This window comes from Mustela erminea, chromosome 19 (assembly GCF_009829155.1).
Source record: "Mustela erminea isolate mMusErm1 chromosome 19, mMusErm1.Pri, whole genome shotgun sequence".
In the NCBI taxonomy this organism is placed as follows: domain Eukaryota; kingdom Metazoa; phylum Chordata; class Mammalia; order Carnivora; family Mustelidae; genus Mustela; species Mustela erminea.
Window position 1 is genome coordinate 18,376,035 of NC_045632.1, and position 17,214 is coordinate 18,393,248.

At 50.3% G+C, this 17,214-nt stretch overlaps 1 protein-coding gene across 1 annotated transcript; it reads right to left on the minus strand.

Annotated features, from left to right (window-relative positions):
* Positions 1-1,722: 1,722 nt before the first annotated feature.
* HAUS5 (HAUS augmin like complex subunit 5) lies at positions 1,723-11,705 on the minus strand. The gene is made up of 19 exons (XM_032323650.1): positions 11,536-11,705; positions 10,718-10,780; positions 10,594-10,626; positions 10,442-10,466; positions 9,732-9,837; positions 9,495-9,654; positions 8,346-8,415; positions 8,174-8,256; positions 7,606-7,663; positions 7,339-7,463; positions 7,072-7,135; positions 6,830-6,960; positions 6,456-6,618; positions 6,160-6,240; positions 5,913-6,058; positions 5,541-5,652; positions 5,331-5,463; positions 3,052-3,184; positions 1,723-2,869 (listed from the first exon to the last, which is right to left on the minus strand). The coding sequence occupies exons 1-19, from the start codon at positions 11,631-11,633 to the stop codon at positions 2,752-2,754; spliced, it is 1,902 nt and encodes a 633-aa protein (XP_032179541.1). The 5' UTR covers positions 11,634-11,705; the 3' UTR covers positions 1,723-2,751.
* Between the last annotated feature and the right edge of the window lie 5,509 nt (positions 11,706-17,214).

Below are 17,214 nucleotides of genomic sequence, written 5' to 3' on the forward strand. Positions count from 1 at the left end.
CCCCAAAGTACTATTTTAACCTAACGTGGAATAATTCTCATCTGAATCAATTGTGCCACCAACATGATATAGTTAGGTTGGTTTGTTTGTTTGTTTTCAGCTTTTAGGGATTACTTTCTCACTTTTAGAAATTATGATAAATTAGATGTTTCCACAGTTCAAAGTATGAAACAGTATACATAGATGTTTGGCTTCATTTCTGTCCCTTTTACCTTATTCTCTTCTCAACTATCTCAAAGTTGCAGGCATTATCCTTAACACCTCAACACGCATCCTCTAAGAATAGTCTCCCACCCAAACACAATGCCATTATCTCAGTAAAGACATTTAACAAAGACACAGTAATATTCTCTAACATACAAGTTTCCCATTACCAATTTTCAAATTTCCTGTTGTCCCCTAAGAGTACTTTCACTTAAAAAAATTCCATGGTTCGATCAAGACCCACCTTGCATGTGGTTGTCCCCACCCAAGCCCCAATGACTTTCTGAAGATAGTCGTTTCATACAAGGTCCCCCAACTTGTCTTGCAGTCTGATAGGTGGAAAATGTATCAAAGTAGGGTTTTTAGTGTATGTGTTGCTGAAGCAAGCACTCAAAGTAGGGTTTTAATTTGCTTTTCTCTTATTATATTGAATTCGAGGATATTTTCTGAGAATCGTCCATTCACTTTGCCAACTCTTCTATGGACTTGGAATTTTTTTTCCATTTTGACATACACATGTGTGCACACCCCCCCCCCCCCTTTATGGTATAAACTGCAAATCCCTCTCCCCTCCCATTTATCAATTTTTACTTTGTTATTATTTTTTTTGCCATGGAAAAGTTCTTAAAATTAATTAATTACTTGATTGATCAAGCGTGTGTGCAAGCATGGGGAGGGGCAGAGGGAGGAGAAAGAGAATCCTAAACAGACTGTGCTGAACAGGAGCCCAATGCAGGGCTTGATCCTATGACCCTGAGGTCATGACCCAAGTGGAAACCAAGAGTCGGCCACTCAAATGGACCACCCAGGTACCCTGCAAAAGTTTGTTTTTATGTTTTCATTAATAATTACCCTACTGCATCTGGAGTTTGAATCATATTTAGGAAAGTTTGCCCAACTTCTGGTTTATAGAGAACTTCACTTTCATGGAGCTCCCATTCTGTCTGGAGGACAACAAAGGATAAATAAAGTAGAACACAAAGTATGTTAGAAGATGTACTATGGAGGGGTGCCTGGGTGGCTCTGTGGGTTAAAGCCTCTACCTTTGGCTCAGGTCATGATCCCAGGGTCCTGGGATCAAGCCCCATATCGGGGGGTCTCTGCTCAGCAGGGAGCCTGCTTCCCCCCCGCCCCCGCTTGCCTCTCTGCCTATTTGTGATCTCTCTCTGTAAAATAAATAAATAAAATCCTAAAAAAAAAAAAAAAGATGTACTATGGAGAAAAATTAAGCAGGGAGGGGGGACAAGGACCCCCATGATCAGTCTTGGTTAGGAGCCAGGATGAAGAGAGGAGAGGAACACTATGGTGGCACTTAGGAAAGGAAATATGCTAAAGACATAAAGATGTAAATCTCCCTCATTTGTAAACTTATTGCAACCCCAGTAAAACTCCCATCTGTGTTCGTATTTGTTCTGGAACCAGGCAGGTTGGGTATAAAGTTCATTTCGTTTGGGAGAAAAAATGAGCAAGAAGAGACAGGGAAGCCTTGAGAAAACAGAGCAAGACAACAACCAGCCATTTCAGATCCTAAAACATAATAAAACCTTTATAATTAGAACACGGTGGGGATAGCATATGAGACAACAGACTTGAAGAGAATCCAGATATAGTCTGATTACTCACAGACATTTAGCATACGAAGAGGTGGCATCTCAAATCACCTGAAATCTTATTTTATATAGGTGGGTAAAGTTTTACCTTATAAGTTGAAGAATAATGCAAGGTGAAGAATAATTCACGGTGAAATGCACAGACTTAAAAGAGTATAGCTAGATGAGTTCTGACATCTATCCTTACTACCTTCAACATGTAATCCATTTTCAACTCTAGAAAGTTCCCTTGTCTCCTGACCCTTGGTTGATCCCTGCTACCCACCTCTCCTTCAGAGAATTTTAAGTGCTATTGGGATATATGTAAAATAAGACAAAACTGGATCCATTTGGATAAATTCCAAATGATTTCAGAGATTTAAATGTAAAAAACAATGTAAAAACTAGAAGACAACCTTGAGCTCAGGGCTGTTTCCCCAGCTCTTGCCTTCTTCTGGCCCCCCACAGGCTCTCCTCAGATGCCCTCTAATCACCTTCACAGAGTGTGTGCAGTCTTCTAGCTAAAGTCACACCTCCTACTGCCTGCTTTCTTTTTCTCCAGAGCTTTTATCTTCGAACATGCTATGTGCTCACTTAACTTGTCAAGGGTCTGCTTCCCTGTGCTGAACAACTTCCTGGGCTGGGACTTGCGTGCACTTTGTTCAGTGCCGGATCTTCAGTGTTTACAGCAGGTGCTCAATGACTTTTCATTCAATGACTTTCCGCTGACGAGGGGAGTTTCAGGGGCACCTAGGGTGGGGTCCAGAGTACCCCATTCTCTTGGCTTTGATGTGATGAAAAGACAAGTCCAAGGCAGTTGAGAGGAACAGAAACACCTGTGAGGGGGACAGCAAGTGTGGGTAGAGACAGTGGGCTAACACATCCAGGTGATGTTCTCTTCCAAAGGTCTCATGAAGGGGTGAATATGAAGCTCCTGACTTCTGTTTGAGGCCCCTTTTCATCTGCACAGCTGCTGCAGGGCACCTTGGGCCTGGACCCAGCGCAGCCGCCACTGGGGCAGGGACAGGCCCTGGCAGAGCTCCTCGGACAGGGCAGCTTGGCCTGGCTGCTCCCACCTGGGGGAAGGGGATAGTGTCACAGGAAGGCCTGGGCCTCTAGACACTCAGCCTCCCTCCCAACACCCTGGCCTGCTTGTTACCAGCCACACATTGCCCCCCGCACCCCGCCCAAGTTCTGCCCGTTCCACCTGGCTCAGCACCCTGCCCACCCCCACCCCCCCACCACATGCCCCTCTCACCAGTCCTCCACAACCCCCTGTAGCTTGGGGATTCGCTCCAGCGCTTGTTTCAGCACGTTCTCCAGCTGCTTCAGAGCCTGCCCCAGATTGTCTTTCTGTTCCTTTTCCTGGGATGCCCGGATCTGCAGCAGCTCTGCGGGTAAGAAACCCGGGAGGCAGCACTGAGTCCTCGGGCTGTCTGGTGCCTTATGGCCAGTGGGTCACCAAGTCTCCAGTCACCTAGTCAGGACCTCAGCATGTCTCCCAGATCTCTCCCTCCTTCCAGGTCCTCATCTCAGGGGCAAGCCCACCATCCCACAGGATTTATCCTGTGTACCTTCCTCCCTTCTGCACAGACCATCCATCTCCTTGGCCCATCCCTTCCCTTCCTCCACCTTCCCTGCTTGCCCTCCAGCCTCCCTCCTAGGCTCCAGGTCTCAGCCTCCCATTCTGGTCCATTCTTTACATGGCAGCCAGAGTGATCTTTCTAAAGCATAAACCTGATCCTCTTCCTCTTCTGCATGGAACCCTTCAAGGCTCCCTAGTACCCCCAAGAACAGAGTCTGAGCTCCTCAGCCTAGTACTTGAGGGTCTGCACTATCTGCCTCTGCTACTACCAAAACCTTGCCTGTCCCTCTGGGCCCACTCGAGACACCACGTTTCCTCTTGGAAGACTTTCCCAGTGTTCTTCACCCCAAGGCTTCCTCCTTAGACTGCTATAACCGACATTCCAGCAGTGTTTCCCCCTGGAGATGTGACTGGGTCTAGTCCCTCTTCACAGGTCCAAACCAGGTCCATCTCAGAGCAAGTACAGATCAGCAGTGCAGTCTGAGCCCCTGGGCCTGGCTCCTGACTCCACTCCATTCTTGCCTGACCTCAGGCCTGACACTTGCCCTTTCTTCAGCCCCTCCTGCGGTCAAGTGTAATAGTGAGGCAGGGGGCAGACTGGGGCATGCTGGAGTGGGACCTATAAGGCTTGTTGACAAGTTGAAGGTCGGGAGGGGGGCGGTTAGGGAGCCGGGAGGAATTAAGCACGATTCCTGGGTGGCTGGCCTCAGTAAGGAGAGTGGGGTCATTTGCTGAGGGAGGGAAACAAGGCAGAAGAAAAACAAAACTGCTTTTCAGAACAGAGAGAACTATGTTCTGCCACAGACGTGCTAAAGCCCAAGAAGCCCACGAGGTGGGATGATTCTGTGCCATAACATGGGCTGTTCTCGCACACAGCTCCCTGCTCATCAGAGAGGGGAAGGCCTTTCTGAAGGCCTGGAAATGGTCTTTTCCTGCTTTGCTGATGGCACCCAAGTCATTTCTTATCAATATACCTCTCCTATTTACCCTTTGATTCTGTGCTCTTTGCTTCTACCACTGGGATCCCTGGGGATGGGCAGCTCTGGCCTCTCTCCCCCTTGAGCTCTCGGGGCCAGCAGCTGGCAAGTACCCAGCAAGTGCCTCCTGAGGGAATCTAGCAAGGAACAACTTTCCTGAATTTGTTTCTTCATCTGTAAATTGGGTCTTAATAATCCCTACCTTTGGGGGCACCTGGGTGGCTCAGCCAGTTAAGCATTTGGCTCTTGATTTTGGTTCAGGACCTGATCTCAGGGTTGTGAGACTAAGCCCCATGTTGGCTTCTGTGCGGAGCCTGGAGCTTACTTAAGATTCTCTCTCCCCACCTCCCCCTCCCCGCTCCTCTCTCTCAACGACAGACATCCGACCCTCACCATAAGGACTGAAAGAGACTGCACATGCGCAGACAAAATGATCATAATTGTACCAGAGGCACATAGCGCTTACTGAATGCCATGCATTGTTCAGTGCCCTGTTTGGGTAACTGGACTGAGTCTTCCCAGCAACTCTGCAAGGTACTATGATTATGCTTACTCCACTGAGGAGAAAATGGAGGCACTGGTAGATCACACAGCAGGGAAGAGGTAGGCCTGAGAGGAGTTTAACTCCAAAGCCCAACTTTTAACTACTCTCATTTCCTACTGGATGGTGATACATGAGTACTTGGTAATTTGATGGGTAGGATCACCTGGTTAGGAGTACAGACACATGTCAGACTGCCTGGATTTAAATCCTAGCTCTGCCACCTAGGCAGCCAGCAAGGCTTAGTTCTTGCCTCTGCAAAAGGGGCAAACGGCAGCGCTCACCCCATGGGGCTGCTGTGCAGATGAAACCAGCGAACACACTCAACACACAGTAGGCCCTGTGTCAGCAATGGATGTTTGGGATTTGTTCTGGAGGCTGATGGTCCCGGGGCTGGGCAGGGATGCTGGTTGTGAAGGCAGGGCAGGGCTTACCCTGGGTGGATGGGCCTGGTGGCAGGCTGTTCTTCACGTGCAGCAGATCCCAGCACCGGAGACTCTGCTGGTCCTGGAGGAACAAAAGGTCCTGGCGAAGAGAGGCAGCCTTTGGGAGGAGCAGTTCCGGAGCCTGGAGGGAGGGGGAAGGACAGTCACTTTGGGCAGGAGGAGGAGTGGGAAGACAGGTCCTAGGGGACAGGTACTCACCTTCCCTGCAGGCAGCCCCAGTGTGTGGCTCAGCACTATGAGGCTGGAGCCCCTCGGGGACGCAGGATGCAGCTGGTGGATGGATGGCAGGACCGTGGGCAGGGGCTGTAATCTGGGGGGGAAAGTCCAGGCTGGGTGGGCTACTTGGAGGGAGGCTAGGATTCCAGAGGTTCTGGGGCCTGAGAGCTGGCTTCAGGAGGCCCAGAAAGTTGGAGATGGGTCTGGGGACTAGGATTCCAGAGTAGGACTGAGACCTGAGGGTGAGGTCTGACAGCTTGGGAACACTGGAGGCCCAGGATTATGTTTTTGGCGTGGAATCAGGGAGTGATAGTCACCCACAGAAGGAGCTTAAGGGGGTGGCTCCAGTCTTACCCTCCAGGGCTGTGCCGAAGCAGGGGACCCAGCAGAAGGTGCGGAAGATGCCGGGCTTCCTCCTCCAGACAGCGAAGCAGCTCCTGACTCTGTGGTGCCACCACCTCAGATGTGGGGACCACTTTTCGCTGAATCAGAGCCAGCACCTGCGGGGAATGAAAGGGATGCGAGGGGCAGCCTGGAGCCCGCTGGCGCCATCTCTAGGAGCCCCAGCCCTACCCAGACCTTGCCCCAACTCCCATCTCACCTCTGCAGGGCTCCGGCAAAGGCGTGTCTTGCTGGCTGAGTTGCCCTTGATGAGGAGGCGGACCTGTTCCTGTGTCTCCTCCTGGGCAGCCATGAGACCACCAAGATGGGCAGCTTTTACTTCCCATCTCCCAGCCTCTGCCCCTGCCCTCCCCTTTGCACAGGTCCTGCTGCCTCCTAGGAGACTGACTCTGGGCCTCTCCACACCACTGGAGGCCAAGTTTTGGACCTAAGGCTCCCAGACTCTCTCTGGCCCTCCATCAGGCACTGCCACATCCCCCAGGGCCAGCCTCTCACCACCAGCCGGCGCCAGTGCAGGATCCGCTGCTGTTTGGCCTGTAGCTCCTGCAGCAGAAGCTGCCGCTGCCCAGCCACCTCCTCCAGCTCCTGGCTCTGGGCACGCAGGGCCTTGAGCTCTGCCCATAGGCCACAGCCACGGAGCCCCAGCATGAAGGCCTGCCTGGGGCATGGCAGAAAAGAAAGATGACTAAGACTCCCAGTAGAGGAGGCAGATGGATCTGTAAGGATGCACAAGGAGCCACAAACACAGGGAGACAAACCAGGAGAGCAGGGAGGCAGAACTGGGAGACACAGGAGCAGAAAAAGTCTAGTATTCTGAGTCCTCTGGGAAAGAGATGCCCTAGAGGTCTCTGCTGAGAGAGCCCCCTCACCTCTCACTGGATCCTGGGGCATATCTCTCCACCTCCTCCATCAGGCCTTGGAGGCGCTGGGTCAGGGTTTGACGCTCCTTCAGAAGGGGGCCCCGCTGGGCAACCAGTACACCCACAGCCCGCCAGCCCTCCTGGGGCAAGAGTACAAAGTCAGGGTGGGCATGATCCCTTGGGGGAAGGGGATCAAGTGGGCCTTGGGATGGGAAGGGGATGGAGTCCTGGGAAGGATGCCTGGGGGTCACCTGGATGAGATGCTCCATGGATGGCAGGGCCTGGCTGGAGTCTGACTGGTCTGGTGTCTGGGACCTGGGGGTGGGGTAAAACTGCTGAGAGAGGAGTCCCCCCCTTGCCAGGGCTCTTTGGGGTGGCCAATGTCAGCCCACCTGCCAGACTGATCATTGAGTTTCAGGTTCACCGCCATCAGCAGGTGACTGTGCTTGGTCCATAGTTTGTTCTGGCTTACCCATTCGCCCGCCCTGCCCGGCCCTTAGGAGCACGGCACTCCACACCTGTCCATCTCTGTATCTCGGAGCCCATCTGGACTGCACAGGGACCGAATCTCTGTCTCCCGCTCTGCAGCCAAGTGCTCCAAGGAGGCCAGGACATGACCCGGAGGATGGTTTGTCAGTAGTGTCTGGTAGGGGAAAGGGTAAAGTAGGGCTAGATGGGGGCGGGGCTATGCGCTGGGATCTATGGTGATGCAGTAGGGATCAAGAGTTGGGTCCTCGCACCCTGAGGTTTGCTCATGGGGCAGAAGGTGAGGCCCCCACCCTTACCTCCACAGAGCTAAGCCACTGCTGGTAGGAAGCTCCAAAGTAGTCATCTCGAGGGGTTCTGTGGGGTTGGGGAAGGGGACAGAGAATATTACAAGACACAACAACTCTCCCTCTACTGATCACCACTACCCTGTAAGGTGGGGACTATCACTGTCCCCATTTTAAGGATGAGGAAACCAAGTCCATCTATGCCTGCTAGACTTGGGTTCACCAACCAGCTGCCCTTAGGGCCTTTCACATGTGCTATTTGTCTAGAATATTGTCTTAACCTTTCATCCTGCCTAAGCCTCCTCACCAGAGAACCTGTCCTCCCTGACTCTTTAAGTGAGGAAGATGTCTTCTCTGGGGACCTGGAGTCTCTCAGGCTTCCCCACCCCCAACAGTCCTAATCACCCACGTTGCCACCATCTGTAATGTATATGTCTCTTTTTGCTCTCAACCTGAGAGCAGCCAAGGCCTGGGGCTGACACAGTCCAGAGGCTGAGTGTCTGAGGAAGGAACAGATGAGTAACTCCCCCATCAAAGCCCAGGTTCTTGTCAGAGTCTGTGGAGCCTGGATGACACTCACGGGACGCTGCCTCCCTTGGCCTGAGGAATTAGGAGTTTCTGCAAGAACTGGGTCCGGAGGGTGCAGGCTCTTCGGACATCACCCTGTGAAGAAGAGGATGGGACATGAGGGCAACCCAGGGGTCCACCTGACCTGACTCCCCACTCGTTTCCCCATGGCCCAAGACTCTTACCAGGACCACAGGTTCGAGGCCCAGGGCTGCTGATGTCAAGGGTCCAAAGGATATATCTACTTTGGCCTTCCTGGAGAGAAAAGTAGAGTTGGGGTAGTAGTCACTGGGAAAAGGGAGCTAGAACGGATGTGTCTCTTTCTGCTACAAGGCTAGTCACTAAGCCTGGATCTCAGGGTCCACCTCTAAAATCAGGCCACTGACACTTCCTGGCTGTATTAGCTTCCTCACTGGCCTCTGCTCTTGCCCTCTGCAGTTTATTTTCCAATGTAGTAGTCAATGATCCTGTTAAAACTTCAGACAAATCAGGTCACCTTGTTACCCAAAACCCTTGAAAAAATGTAACGTTTCCCCATCACATTCAAAATAGTAATAATGGGTATTAGAAACTCTTCTAAGTGCTCTGCATCATTTAACTCACCTATAAAGTAGGTTTAAATTAATCCCCAATTCATAGAGCTTACGAACTGAGGCACAAAAAAGCTAAGTAGTTTGCCCAAGGTCACAGAGCTGTAAGTGGACAGGCTAAGGCATGAACCCAGCCTCTGAGTAAAATTCCGACGCCCCCGTGGCACTCTGTCCACCTCTCTGACCTCACCTTCTTGTGCCCTCCATTTTGCCTGTGTAACTGAAGATGAACTGGCTTCCCGGCTGTTTTTCCCATATGCCAAACTCAGCACCTCTGCCCTTCCTGTCCCTCTCCCTGGAGATTCCTTCCACAACTCAGTGCTACCTCCTCAGAGACGGCTTCTCTGGCCATCCTCCCTGGAGTATATCTCCCTCACCTTTACTATCACACCACCTTTTTAATCACAGCACTTAGCTCTCCTTGCAGTTATAGAGTTTGCTTCCTAGATTATCTTTGGCTCCTCTGCATCAGAGTAGAAGCCCCAGGAGGCAGGTACTTGTCCCTTATTTAATGTTCTTTCCCTAGAACATTCTTTAGATATATGGTTGGGACCATTCTAAGCACTGGAAATATAAGTGGCTGAGATGAGAAAACTTTCTGACCTCACAGGCTTTAAATCCTAAGGAGTGGAGCTCAGAATTCTGGAACCCAAGAAGGGGTCAGGGTAGAGCAATGAGGTCTCTATGGAAAATGCCTGCCTGCCCCGCCTGGTGAAGGCTGGTCCCTGAGCACCTGAGGCCCACCTCTCTATGTCCTGTAGACGCCTCAGCTGATTCTGCAGCCGCTGCACGGGATCCTGCAGTCCACGCTGCTGCCTTCTCATGGCCCCAGCTTGGGCCTGGAGGAGGAGAGCGCGACGCTGGGTGTCTTGAATGTTCTGCAGGGCTTGCTCCAGGGCCATGTCTATAGGAGAAACACATGGCTATCAGCAGTTCCCCCACCACCACTCTGTTGCTCATCTTCCCAGCCCCATAGGTCACCCTGAGCTTCAGTCTCTTGCTCCATCAGCTCCAGGCTCTGGTCTAATTCTTGGATCTCTGCCCGCAGGTGAGCAACAGTGGCTTCCAGCTCCAGCTTCCGATGGGCCTGGTGGGATCAGGTACAGAGTCAGATGCATGGCCTGGCTGGGGCTTGGCCTGGACTGACTGCTATTTGGGGAGCACTGGTCTCCTTGCCTGCACAGGGAAGTAGCAGAGGGTTTATTGTGAGGAATTTCTGTGTCTTATTCTCTGGGCCTAAAAGAACACTAGGGTACTATCTGGCCTCCTCCTTTCTCCTGGGATTGCCTCCCTTATCGTCCTAACCGGTGTCCTGTCTCTGCACTGATGACACTACATCTCTACCTCCCCACTGAGCACCACATCGAGGGGCCCTAAGGTCTTCTGGAAACCTCCCCCTAGATGGCACTGGGGCCCCTTGCACACAATAGGTCCTACACTGGCCTCAGTATATCTCCGAAACCAGTCCTTTCTCCCATCTCCTCTCATCAGCTTGGATGCCTCATATCCATGTCCCCTCAACATCCAGCTCATGCCTGCCTCCCTTGGACTGTTAAGTCCTGTGAGTGTGGGGATCAGAGCTGTCTTGTGACTCATTAGTCCCCAGCATCCCATAGCACAAGGCTGGGCCTAGAGAAGAAATCTACATGTCCTCTTTTTGGATAAAAGATCTTATAACACATGCTTCTCACCTCTGGACTGTCCTGGTGGCCATACCTGAGGAAATGAGGCCAGAGTTAGGGGATGACAGGGACTTCCAGGGGAGACAAGTGGTGTGAGGCTGTGGGTGAAAACACAGCTGGATGGGACTAGGGTTAAAAGGAGGGAATATAGAACCATTTACCAGAGTAGGTTTCCCCGGATCTTCTTGACACTCCTACAGTGGAGAGGCAGAAGGAAGAGGTGTTACTGTGGGGCTTGCCTGTGTCCCTTCCCCGTCACAGCCTCCCTCATGTGGCCAGGCTCACCTCTGGCTGTGCACATGCCGCAAGACATAGGCCCAGATGTCGGCCCCTTGGCCCAGACACAGTCTGCGGGGAGAGTGTGTAAAGGTACACCTCCGGCATCACACAGGGTGGCTCACCCTTATTCCCAGGCTGGTCACGGTGGGTAAGGTTTTTACTAGGGAATTCTCACTTCTAGGGGGAAAGAGAGCCCATACTTTCTGGGGTGAGATAGTCCCTTCTGGGGAGTTCTTGGTCACTGAGTTGTGGGGTTCTCTCTGTGTGGGGGATATTCTCATTCCGTGGTGGGGTGATTCCTTTCTCCTGGGAGAAGAGGGCTATCTCTAGTCACTCCCAGAGGAGAGGGGTGGGGAATATACTGTCAGGAAGTGCTCTCATTACCAGATGTGGGTCATAACTCCTATAAATTCAATCTCCTGTGGGGTGGTCTTTGGTAACTCCAGTCTCTTCACTGGTTGGGGTGGGTGGGGGTGGTAGGCTGTTGCAGGGACGGTCTCACTCCAAAGATCTTACTTCCACACGGGAAGGGGTCTCCACTGAATTTCGGAGGATCCTCACTGGTGCCTCGCTCTCACTCTGGGTGGTCTCACGGGGTGGGGGGTGGGAGTGTCGGGATCACCGCCAGGGGATCTTCATTCAACCCAGGATCCTCTTCTTGAATATACTACTGGGTGTGCGTGTGTCGGGGCGGGGGAGGGGGCGCCCTTAAGGGTTGTTCTCACTGAGGCAGAGGAAGGCGGGTCTTCAGGGAGGGGTGGGGTTCTCATCCCTGGAGACCACCTCGAGGGTTTGGGAGTGCTCACTCTCAGAACGTCCCTCACCTGCGCAGCGTCGACTCCGGGGCTCGGGCTGCGACGGGCGCTCCCATCTCTTCCGTCGCCCAGCAGCCCAGTTCCCGCGCTTCTTGCATTAACTCCATGACAGCTCCGCTCCCCGGCTTCCCGCACCCTCTTCAAGTGTGGCGCCCGCATCTGACGTCACGAGCGCGCCGGCAGTGACGCCATCGGTGTCCAGAAGGACTAGGGTCTCGGTGCACCGCCGCGCCACGGAGCAGTGCTCACGTTTCTTGCTCCTCCAGCTTAGGTATCTTCGAGTGAGGAGAAACGGTGAGGTTCGTTCGCTTTCCTCGTCCTCCCGCTCACCACCAAGTGCCCCTTAAGAGGCAAAAGGTTCCAAATTCCTCCCTTGATTCTCTTGACAAAATGAGACTTTCATCCTGGGAGGTCAGGTGCGGAGATGTCAAACTTACTGCTCCTTGATTTCAGAAACAGGTTGTTTCAGGTCTGAGTGAGGAGGGATAGGGGGCCGATAGCACGACCCTGATATCTCCCCGGCATGCATTCTTCCAGGTGTTCCTCGTCTTTACCATTCCATAACATCCATGAGTCGACCCTGCTCCGGGGACACTGCGGTGGATGAGAGAGCCCCAGTCTCCATGCTACGGAGCTCAGGTTCAGTGGGGGACTTAGACGGATCACCATCACCAGGTAGGGATTGTGGAAAATAAACAACAGGAGTGGGTCAATTTGGGACACAGGGAATGTCAGAGGTCTGTGGGCTGCCCCAGAAAGCACTGGATACTGGTAGTGGAGTTCTGGAGAGCCCACTCAGCCTCATTCAGGGCCCTGAGAAATGGCATCATTCAGGGACCTTTCACTGAACATGCTTAGGTCACCACTCTGTCCTCGGTGTCTGGTACAAAGCCCGACTCTCTAAGTAGTTATTCAGTAAATGAGGGGAGAGGTGGTGGGGTGAGAATAAAACTGGGGACAGGATGAGGTATGGGGGTGGAGGGCAATGGTGGACCATATAGGGCTGTGGAGCAGAGGGGAGACAACTGAGTGAGTGGGTCCGGATCTTGATTGGGTGTAGAGGGTGGGGCATCCAGGGTGAGGTCCAGGGCTCTGGGCTCCGGAGCAGACCTTGAAATGCAGATGTCAGAGAAGGCACAACTCTGGGGGAAATGTTGATAACAATGTGGGACCCTGTGGGTGTGAGGAGTCAGAGAGACATCCAAGGGTTGGCTGAGACTTTGGCCCAGGGAGAAAGGGACCATGGGATTACCATTAAGACAGCAAATTTTGGCGAGAAGCTGAGTCCAGCTTCAAGTGTTTCATAAGGGCTGAAAAGCATAAGAAGGTGCCATGGGCTGCTGTAATCCAGGTGGCTTTCCTGGAAGAAAGAACAGCTGCTATTCCACAGTGCCTAATTCTCAAAAGGTGCCATTTTGCTCAAACATTGTCACCCTTCTGCCGTTTGTGGGGTGTTTTGCTGTTAAAAACCAAAATCAGTTAGCCAGCATGTCTGCCATTGGTCTATGAGCCTTTTGAGACTCATAGCACTGGCTGTTACGAGAATGATGAGACAAATCACAGACTGGCAGAAATACTTGCAAAACACATAACTGATGGTGGACTTATATCTAAAATATACAAAGAACTCTTAAAACCCAACCATAAGAAAACAATCTGCTTAAACATGGACAAAAGTTATGAACAGATTTCTCACTGAAGAAGATGTACAGATGGCAAATAAGCATGAAAAGTTGCTAACCATAATGTCATTAGGGAATTGCAAATTAAAACAACAATGGAATACTTCTACACACCTATTAGAATGTCTAAAATCCAAAAAAAATGACACCAAATGCTGTTGAGGATGTGGAACAACAGGAACTGTCCTTCATTGCTGGTGGGAGTACAAAATGATACAGCCATTTTGGAAGACAATCTGAAAAGGCAGTAAACTCTCTGACCACAAATATATGGCATTCTAGGAGAAGCCAAACTATAGAGACCAGTAAAAAGATCAGTGGTTGCCAAGAGATCATGAGATGGGGGTAGGGATGGAAAGGTGAAACTATTTTGTGTGGTATTGTAATGGTGGATACATGACATGATGCATTTATAAAAAGCCATAGAACTGTACAGTACAGAGTGAGCCTTAGTGTAAAATATGGACTCTAGTTAGTAATAACATTTCACTATTGGTCATCAATTGTAACAAAGGTACCATACTCCTGCAAGATGGTAGTAATAGGGGAAAATGGGTGTGGAGGTACAGGAAGTATATGAGAATTTCCTTGACTTTTTGTGTAACTTTCTGTAAACATAAAGCTGCTCATGAAAAATAAAATCTATTAAAAAAATAATTGGTTGAAGGCCCTGGGTGGCTCAATGGGTTAAAGCCTCTGCCTTCGGCTCAGGTCATGATCCCAGGGTCCTAGGATCGAGCCCTGCATCGGGCTCTCTGCTCAGCAGGGAGGCTGCTTCCCCCACTCTCTCTGACCGCCTCTCTGCCTACTTGTGATCTCTGTCTGTCAAATAAATAAATAAAATCTTTTAAAAAATTGGTTGAAAGTTGGAATATTTTTTAATGAACTATCTACAACCATAATGTAATGACAACTGATCAGATGCACCTTGACTGAAACTGTAACATAAAAAGATTCTCAAAGATTTGGAAGAAAAGCTAAAGCCAAATAAGAGGTAGCTGCTACCAGTTTCCCCTCTAACTCTAAAATTTTTAAAAAGCCACCCAGAGGTTATGAGACACATGCATTCAAGGTGCCTCTGCTTGAGAGCAGAGCTGCTCATGTTTCCATCTCCCCAGCGGCCACTGACGGATCTTCTCTCCACTCTCCTCCAGTCTCTGTGCATGGCTTTGTCATGTATCGGCTTGACTAGGCTGAATGAACTATATCTTAGAATTACCTTCTCCTTATGCGTTCGGTTAGGACGGACCAATAGAGATTCTTGGGCAAGATGTGGAGGGCAGAAGTGAAGCAGCTGCCATTTTATAGATCACACAGGTTGTCGCTGGCTGGCTGCTGGCTCGTCAGGTTTGCATAGGGCAGCAGCCAGGCCCGCAACTGTTTCACCTTTTTCTGGATCTTCTCAACTTCTCCAGCTCTGGACCAGGTGTGTGTCTGGCTCCATGATGAAGGATGCCAGTTTCTCCCATGGATGCTCATACCACCAAAGGCAGAGGCCAGCTTATACCAGCTTGTCCTAGCTTCTCCCCACTTTACATCTGTTTTCCCTTCCTAACTGCCTACCCTCCGTACTTCGAGTGTCGGCATCTGACACTAAGACCACAGTGTTAGGAACTGCTTCATAACTCCTGACTGCATAAGGTTAAATCCCAGCTCATCCATCCATCCATCTATCCATCTATCTATCTGCCCGCCTGTCTGTCTATCTATCTATCTATCTATCTTCGATCTCCCCTAGTGGTTCAGCCTCTCAGATGGAGCCCTGATACACTCCGTAAGCAGAGACTCCTGGTGTCTGTGGAGTTATTGTTACCTCAAGCTGCTGTTCATGGAGGAAGTTGCAGTGGGTTTCCTGTTCCTCTCCCGCATAAGAAGAGGTTGTTTTCTTCTCCATTCCCCAAAAGGCTGACGCAAAAATGTGAGATTGGCATCTTATTCACAGAAAGAACAAGTAGAAGTCATATTTGTACCCCTACCATGTTCAGTCTGTTCAATCTACAAATGACAAAATGATTATCATCCCCAAACTGAGACCGTTAACCTGTATTCTGCTCCTGACCCCTGTTTGACAAGCTTCAAGCTCTCACATTATGCCTGTAATTTGCTGCTTAAAGGTGTTCAAGGATCAGCATCCAGGGGCTTGCTAGAAATGCAGAATCCCTTGACCCTCCACTCCTGGACTTACTGAATCAAAACATGCATTTTGACCAAATCTGTCAGTGATTCGTATGCATATTGAAGTTTAAAAAGGTGCCATCTACATGACTTTGGGGGGATAAAACCTTTATTAGCATTAATACCCAGAGATGGATTCTTATCACTGGCTTCTTGGATATACAGTTTTAAAATTTATGATGACTATCTGGCACATTTTAGACCAACCTGCTCTAATTTCCTCATAACATTTGGCCTTTTTATGACCATGTTAACTGAAACATGAACTGGGCCAGCTGAGAGACCCAGAAGGTGAGTCTTAGAAAGTGAAGAGCTGGAAAGATGTGGCAGAAGTCACTAAAGATGCTTCAACACCCAAAGCAACAACTCTGTACCAAGTGTGTCCACATATACTAAGAGTAGGAAGTACACACAGGATTGATTTACAGCATCATGAGTTTGGTGGTTTCAGGAATGGAGAGCAGGAAGAAGGAACAGAAGGGGGAAGGGTTTAATTTGCTTCTACAACATTTTATTTCTAAAAAGAAGAGATCTGGTGCAAGTATAGTTAACTGTTTTCATCTGGGAAATGTAGGTGGCACATGGGGGTCTCTTAGACTTATTTCTGCACAATCTGTAGATTTGAAACCTTTATCTAAATTAAGAAATTAGGGGCGCCTGGGTGGCTCAGTGGGTTAAGCCGCTGCCTTCGGCTCAGGTCATGATCCCAGGGTCCTGGGATTGAGCACTGCATCGGGCTCTCTGCTCCACGGGGAGCCTGCTCCCCCCCCCTCGCCTCCTTGTGACCTCGCTCTCTTTCTCTGTCAAATAAATAAAATATTTTAAAAATGCCCTAAACCCAAAGTAGTGTTTTTCCTCCCAAACAAAAAAATATCTTGGCACATGTGATTTAGAAAGTGTTCTGGTTGGGGGCACCTGGGTGGCTCAGTGGGCTGGGCCTCTGCCTTCGGCTCAGGTCATGATCCCGGCGTCCTGGGATCGGCCCCCACATTGGGCTCTCTGCTTAGCAGGGAGCCTGCTTCCCCCTCTCTCTCTGCCTGCCTCTCTGCCTACTTGTGATCTCTCTCTGTCAAATAAATAAATAAAATCTTAAAAAAAAAAAAAGAAAGTGTTCTGGTTTATCCTGATTCAGGTGACGTATGATCCAGAAGCTCAAACACTGGAAGGCAATTATTTTGAGCAAAGACTCTGCAGTCTGACTCAATGGGTTTGAATCCTCATTCCGTCACTCAGGCTAAATGATCTAGAGCAAGTTTCTCATTTTCTGCAGCCTCGGTTTCCTCATTTACGAATTAGGCACAATAATAATACCTGTTTTCAGTATTGTTGTGGGGTCTAAATGAGACGATATGGATAAACTCCTTAAAGAGTGCCTGCACACAAGTTGACACTCAGTGACTGTCATGATGGTGATGATGGTGGTATCACTGGGGACCCAGTGTCTGGCTCCCCTTCCTAGCACTTGGTTCTATTTTGGCTTCTCTTTCATCCTAGCAGTTCCAGGCTCTTTTGCCTGGTGGTAAAACGACTTACCCTCCACCATTTGAAGGGGAGAAAGATGTGGTTTTAGAGGGTAACGTAGAAGAGAGGGGGCTTTCTTTCTTTACCAAAAGCTCCAGAAACCATTTATCCAAGTCTCATTTTCTCAGATGGGGTCACATGCCCACTCTGAGCCAGCCTGTAGCCAGAACATGGCTCCCAAATCTTAGAATGACCACTATACCGTACCTCCCCAGACTAGTTTCTCTCCCACTTCCCCAGATCACACAAGGGCAACTCTGTGATTCCACGTCCTGAGGCCAAAATTCCCTCTCTCTCTTACACCTACGTC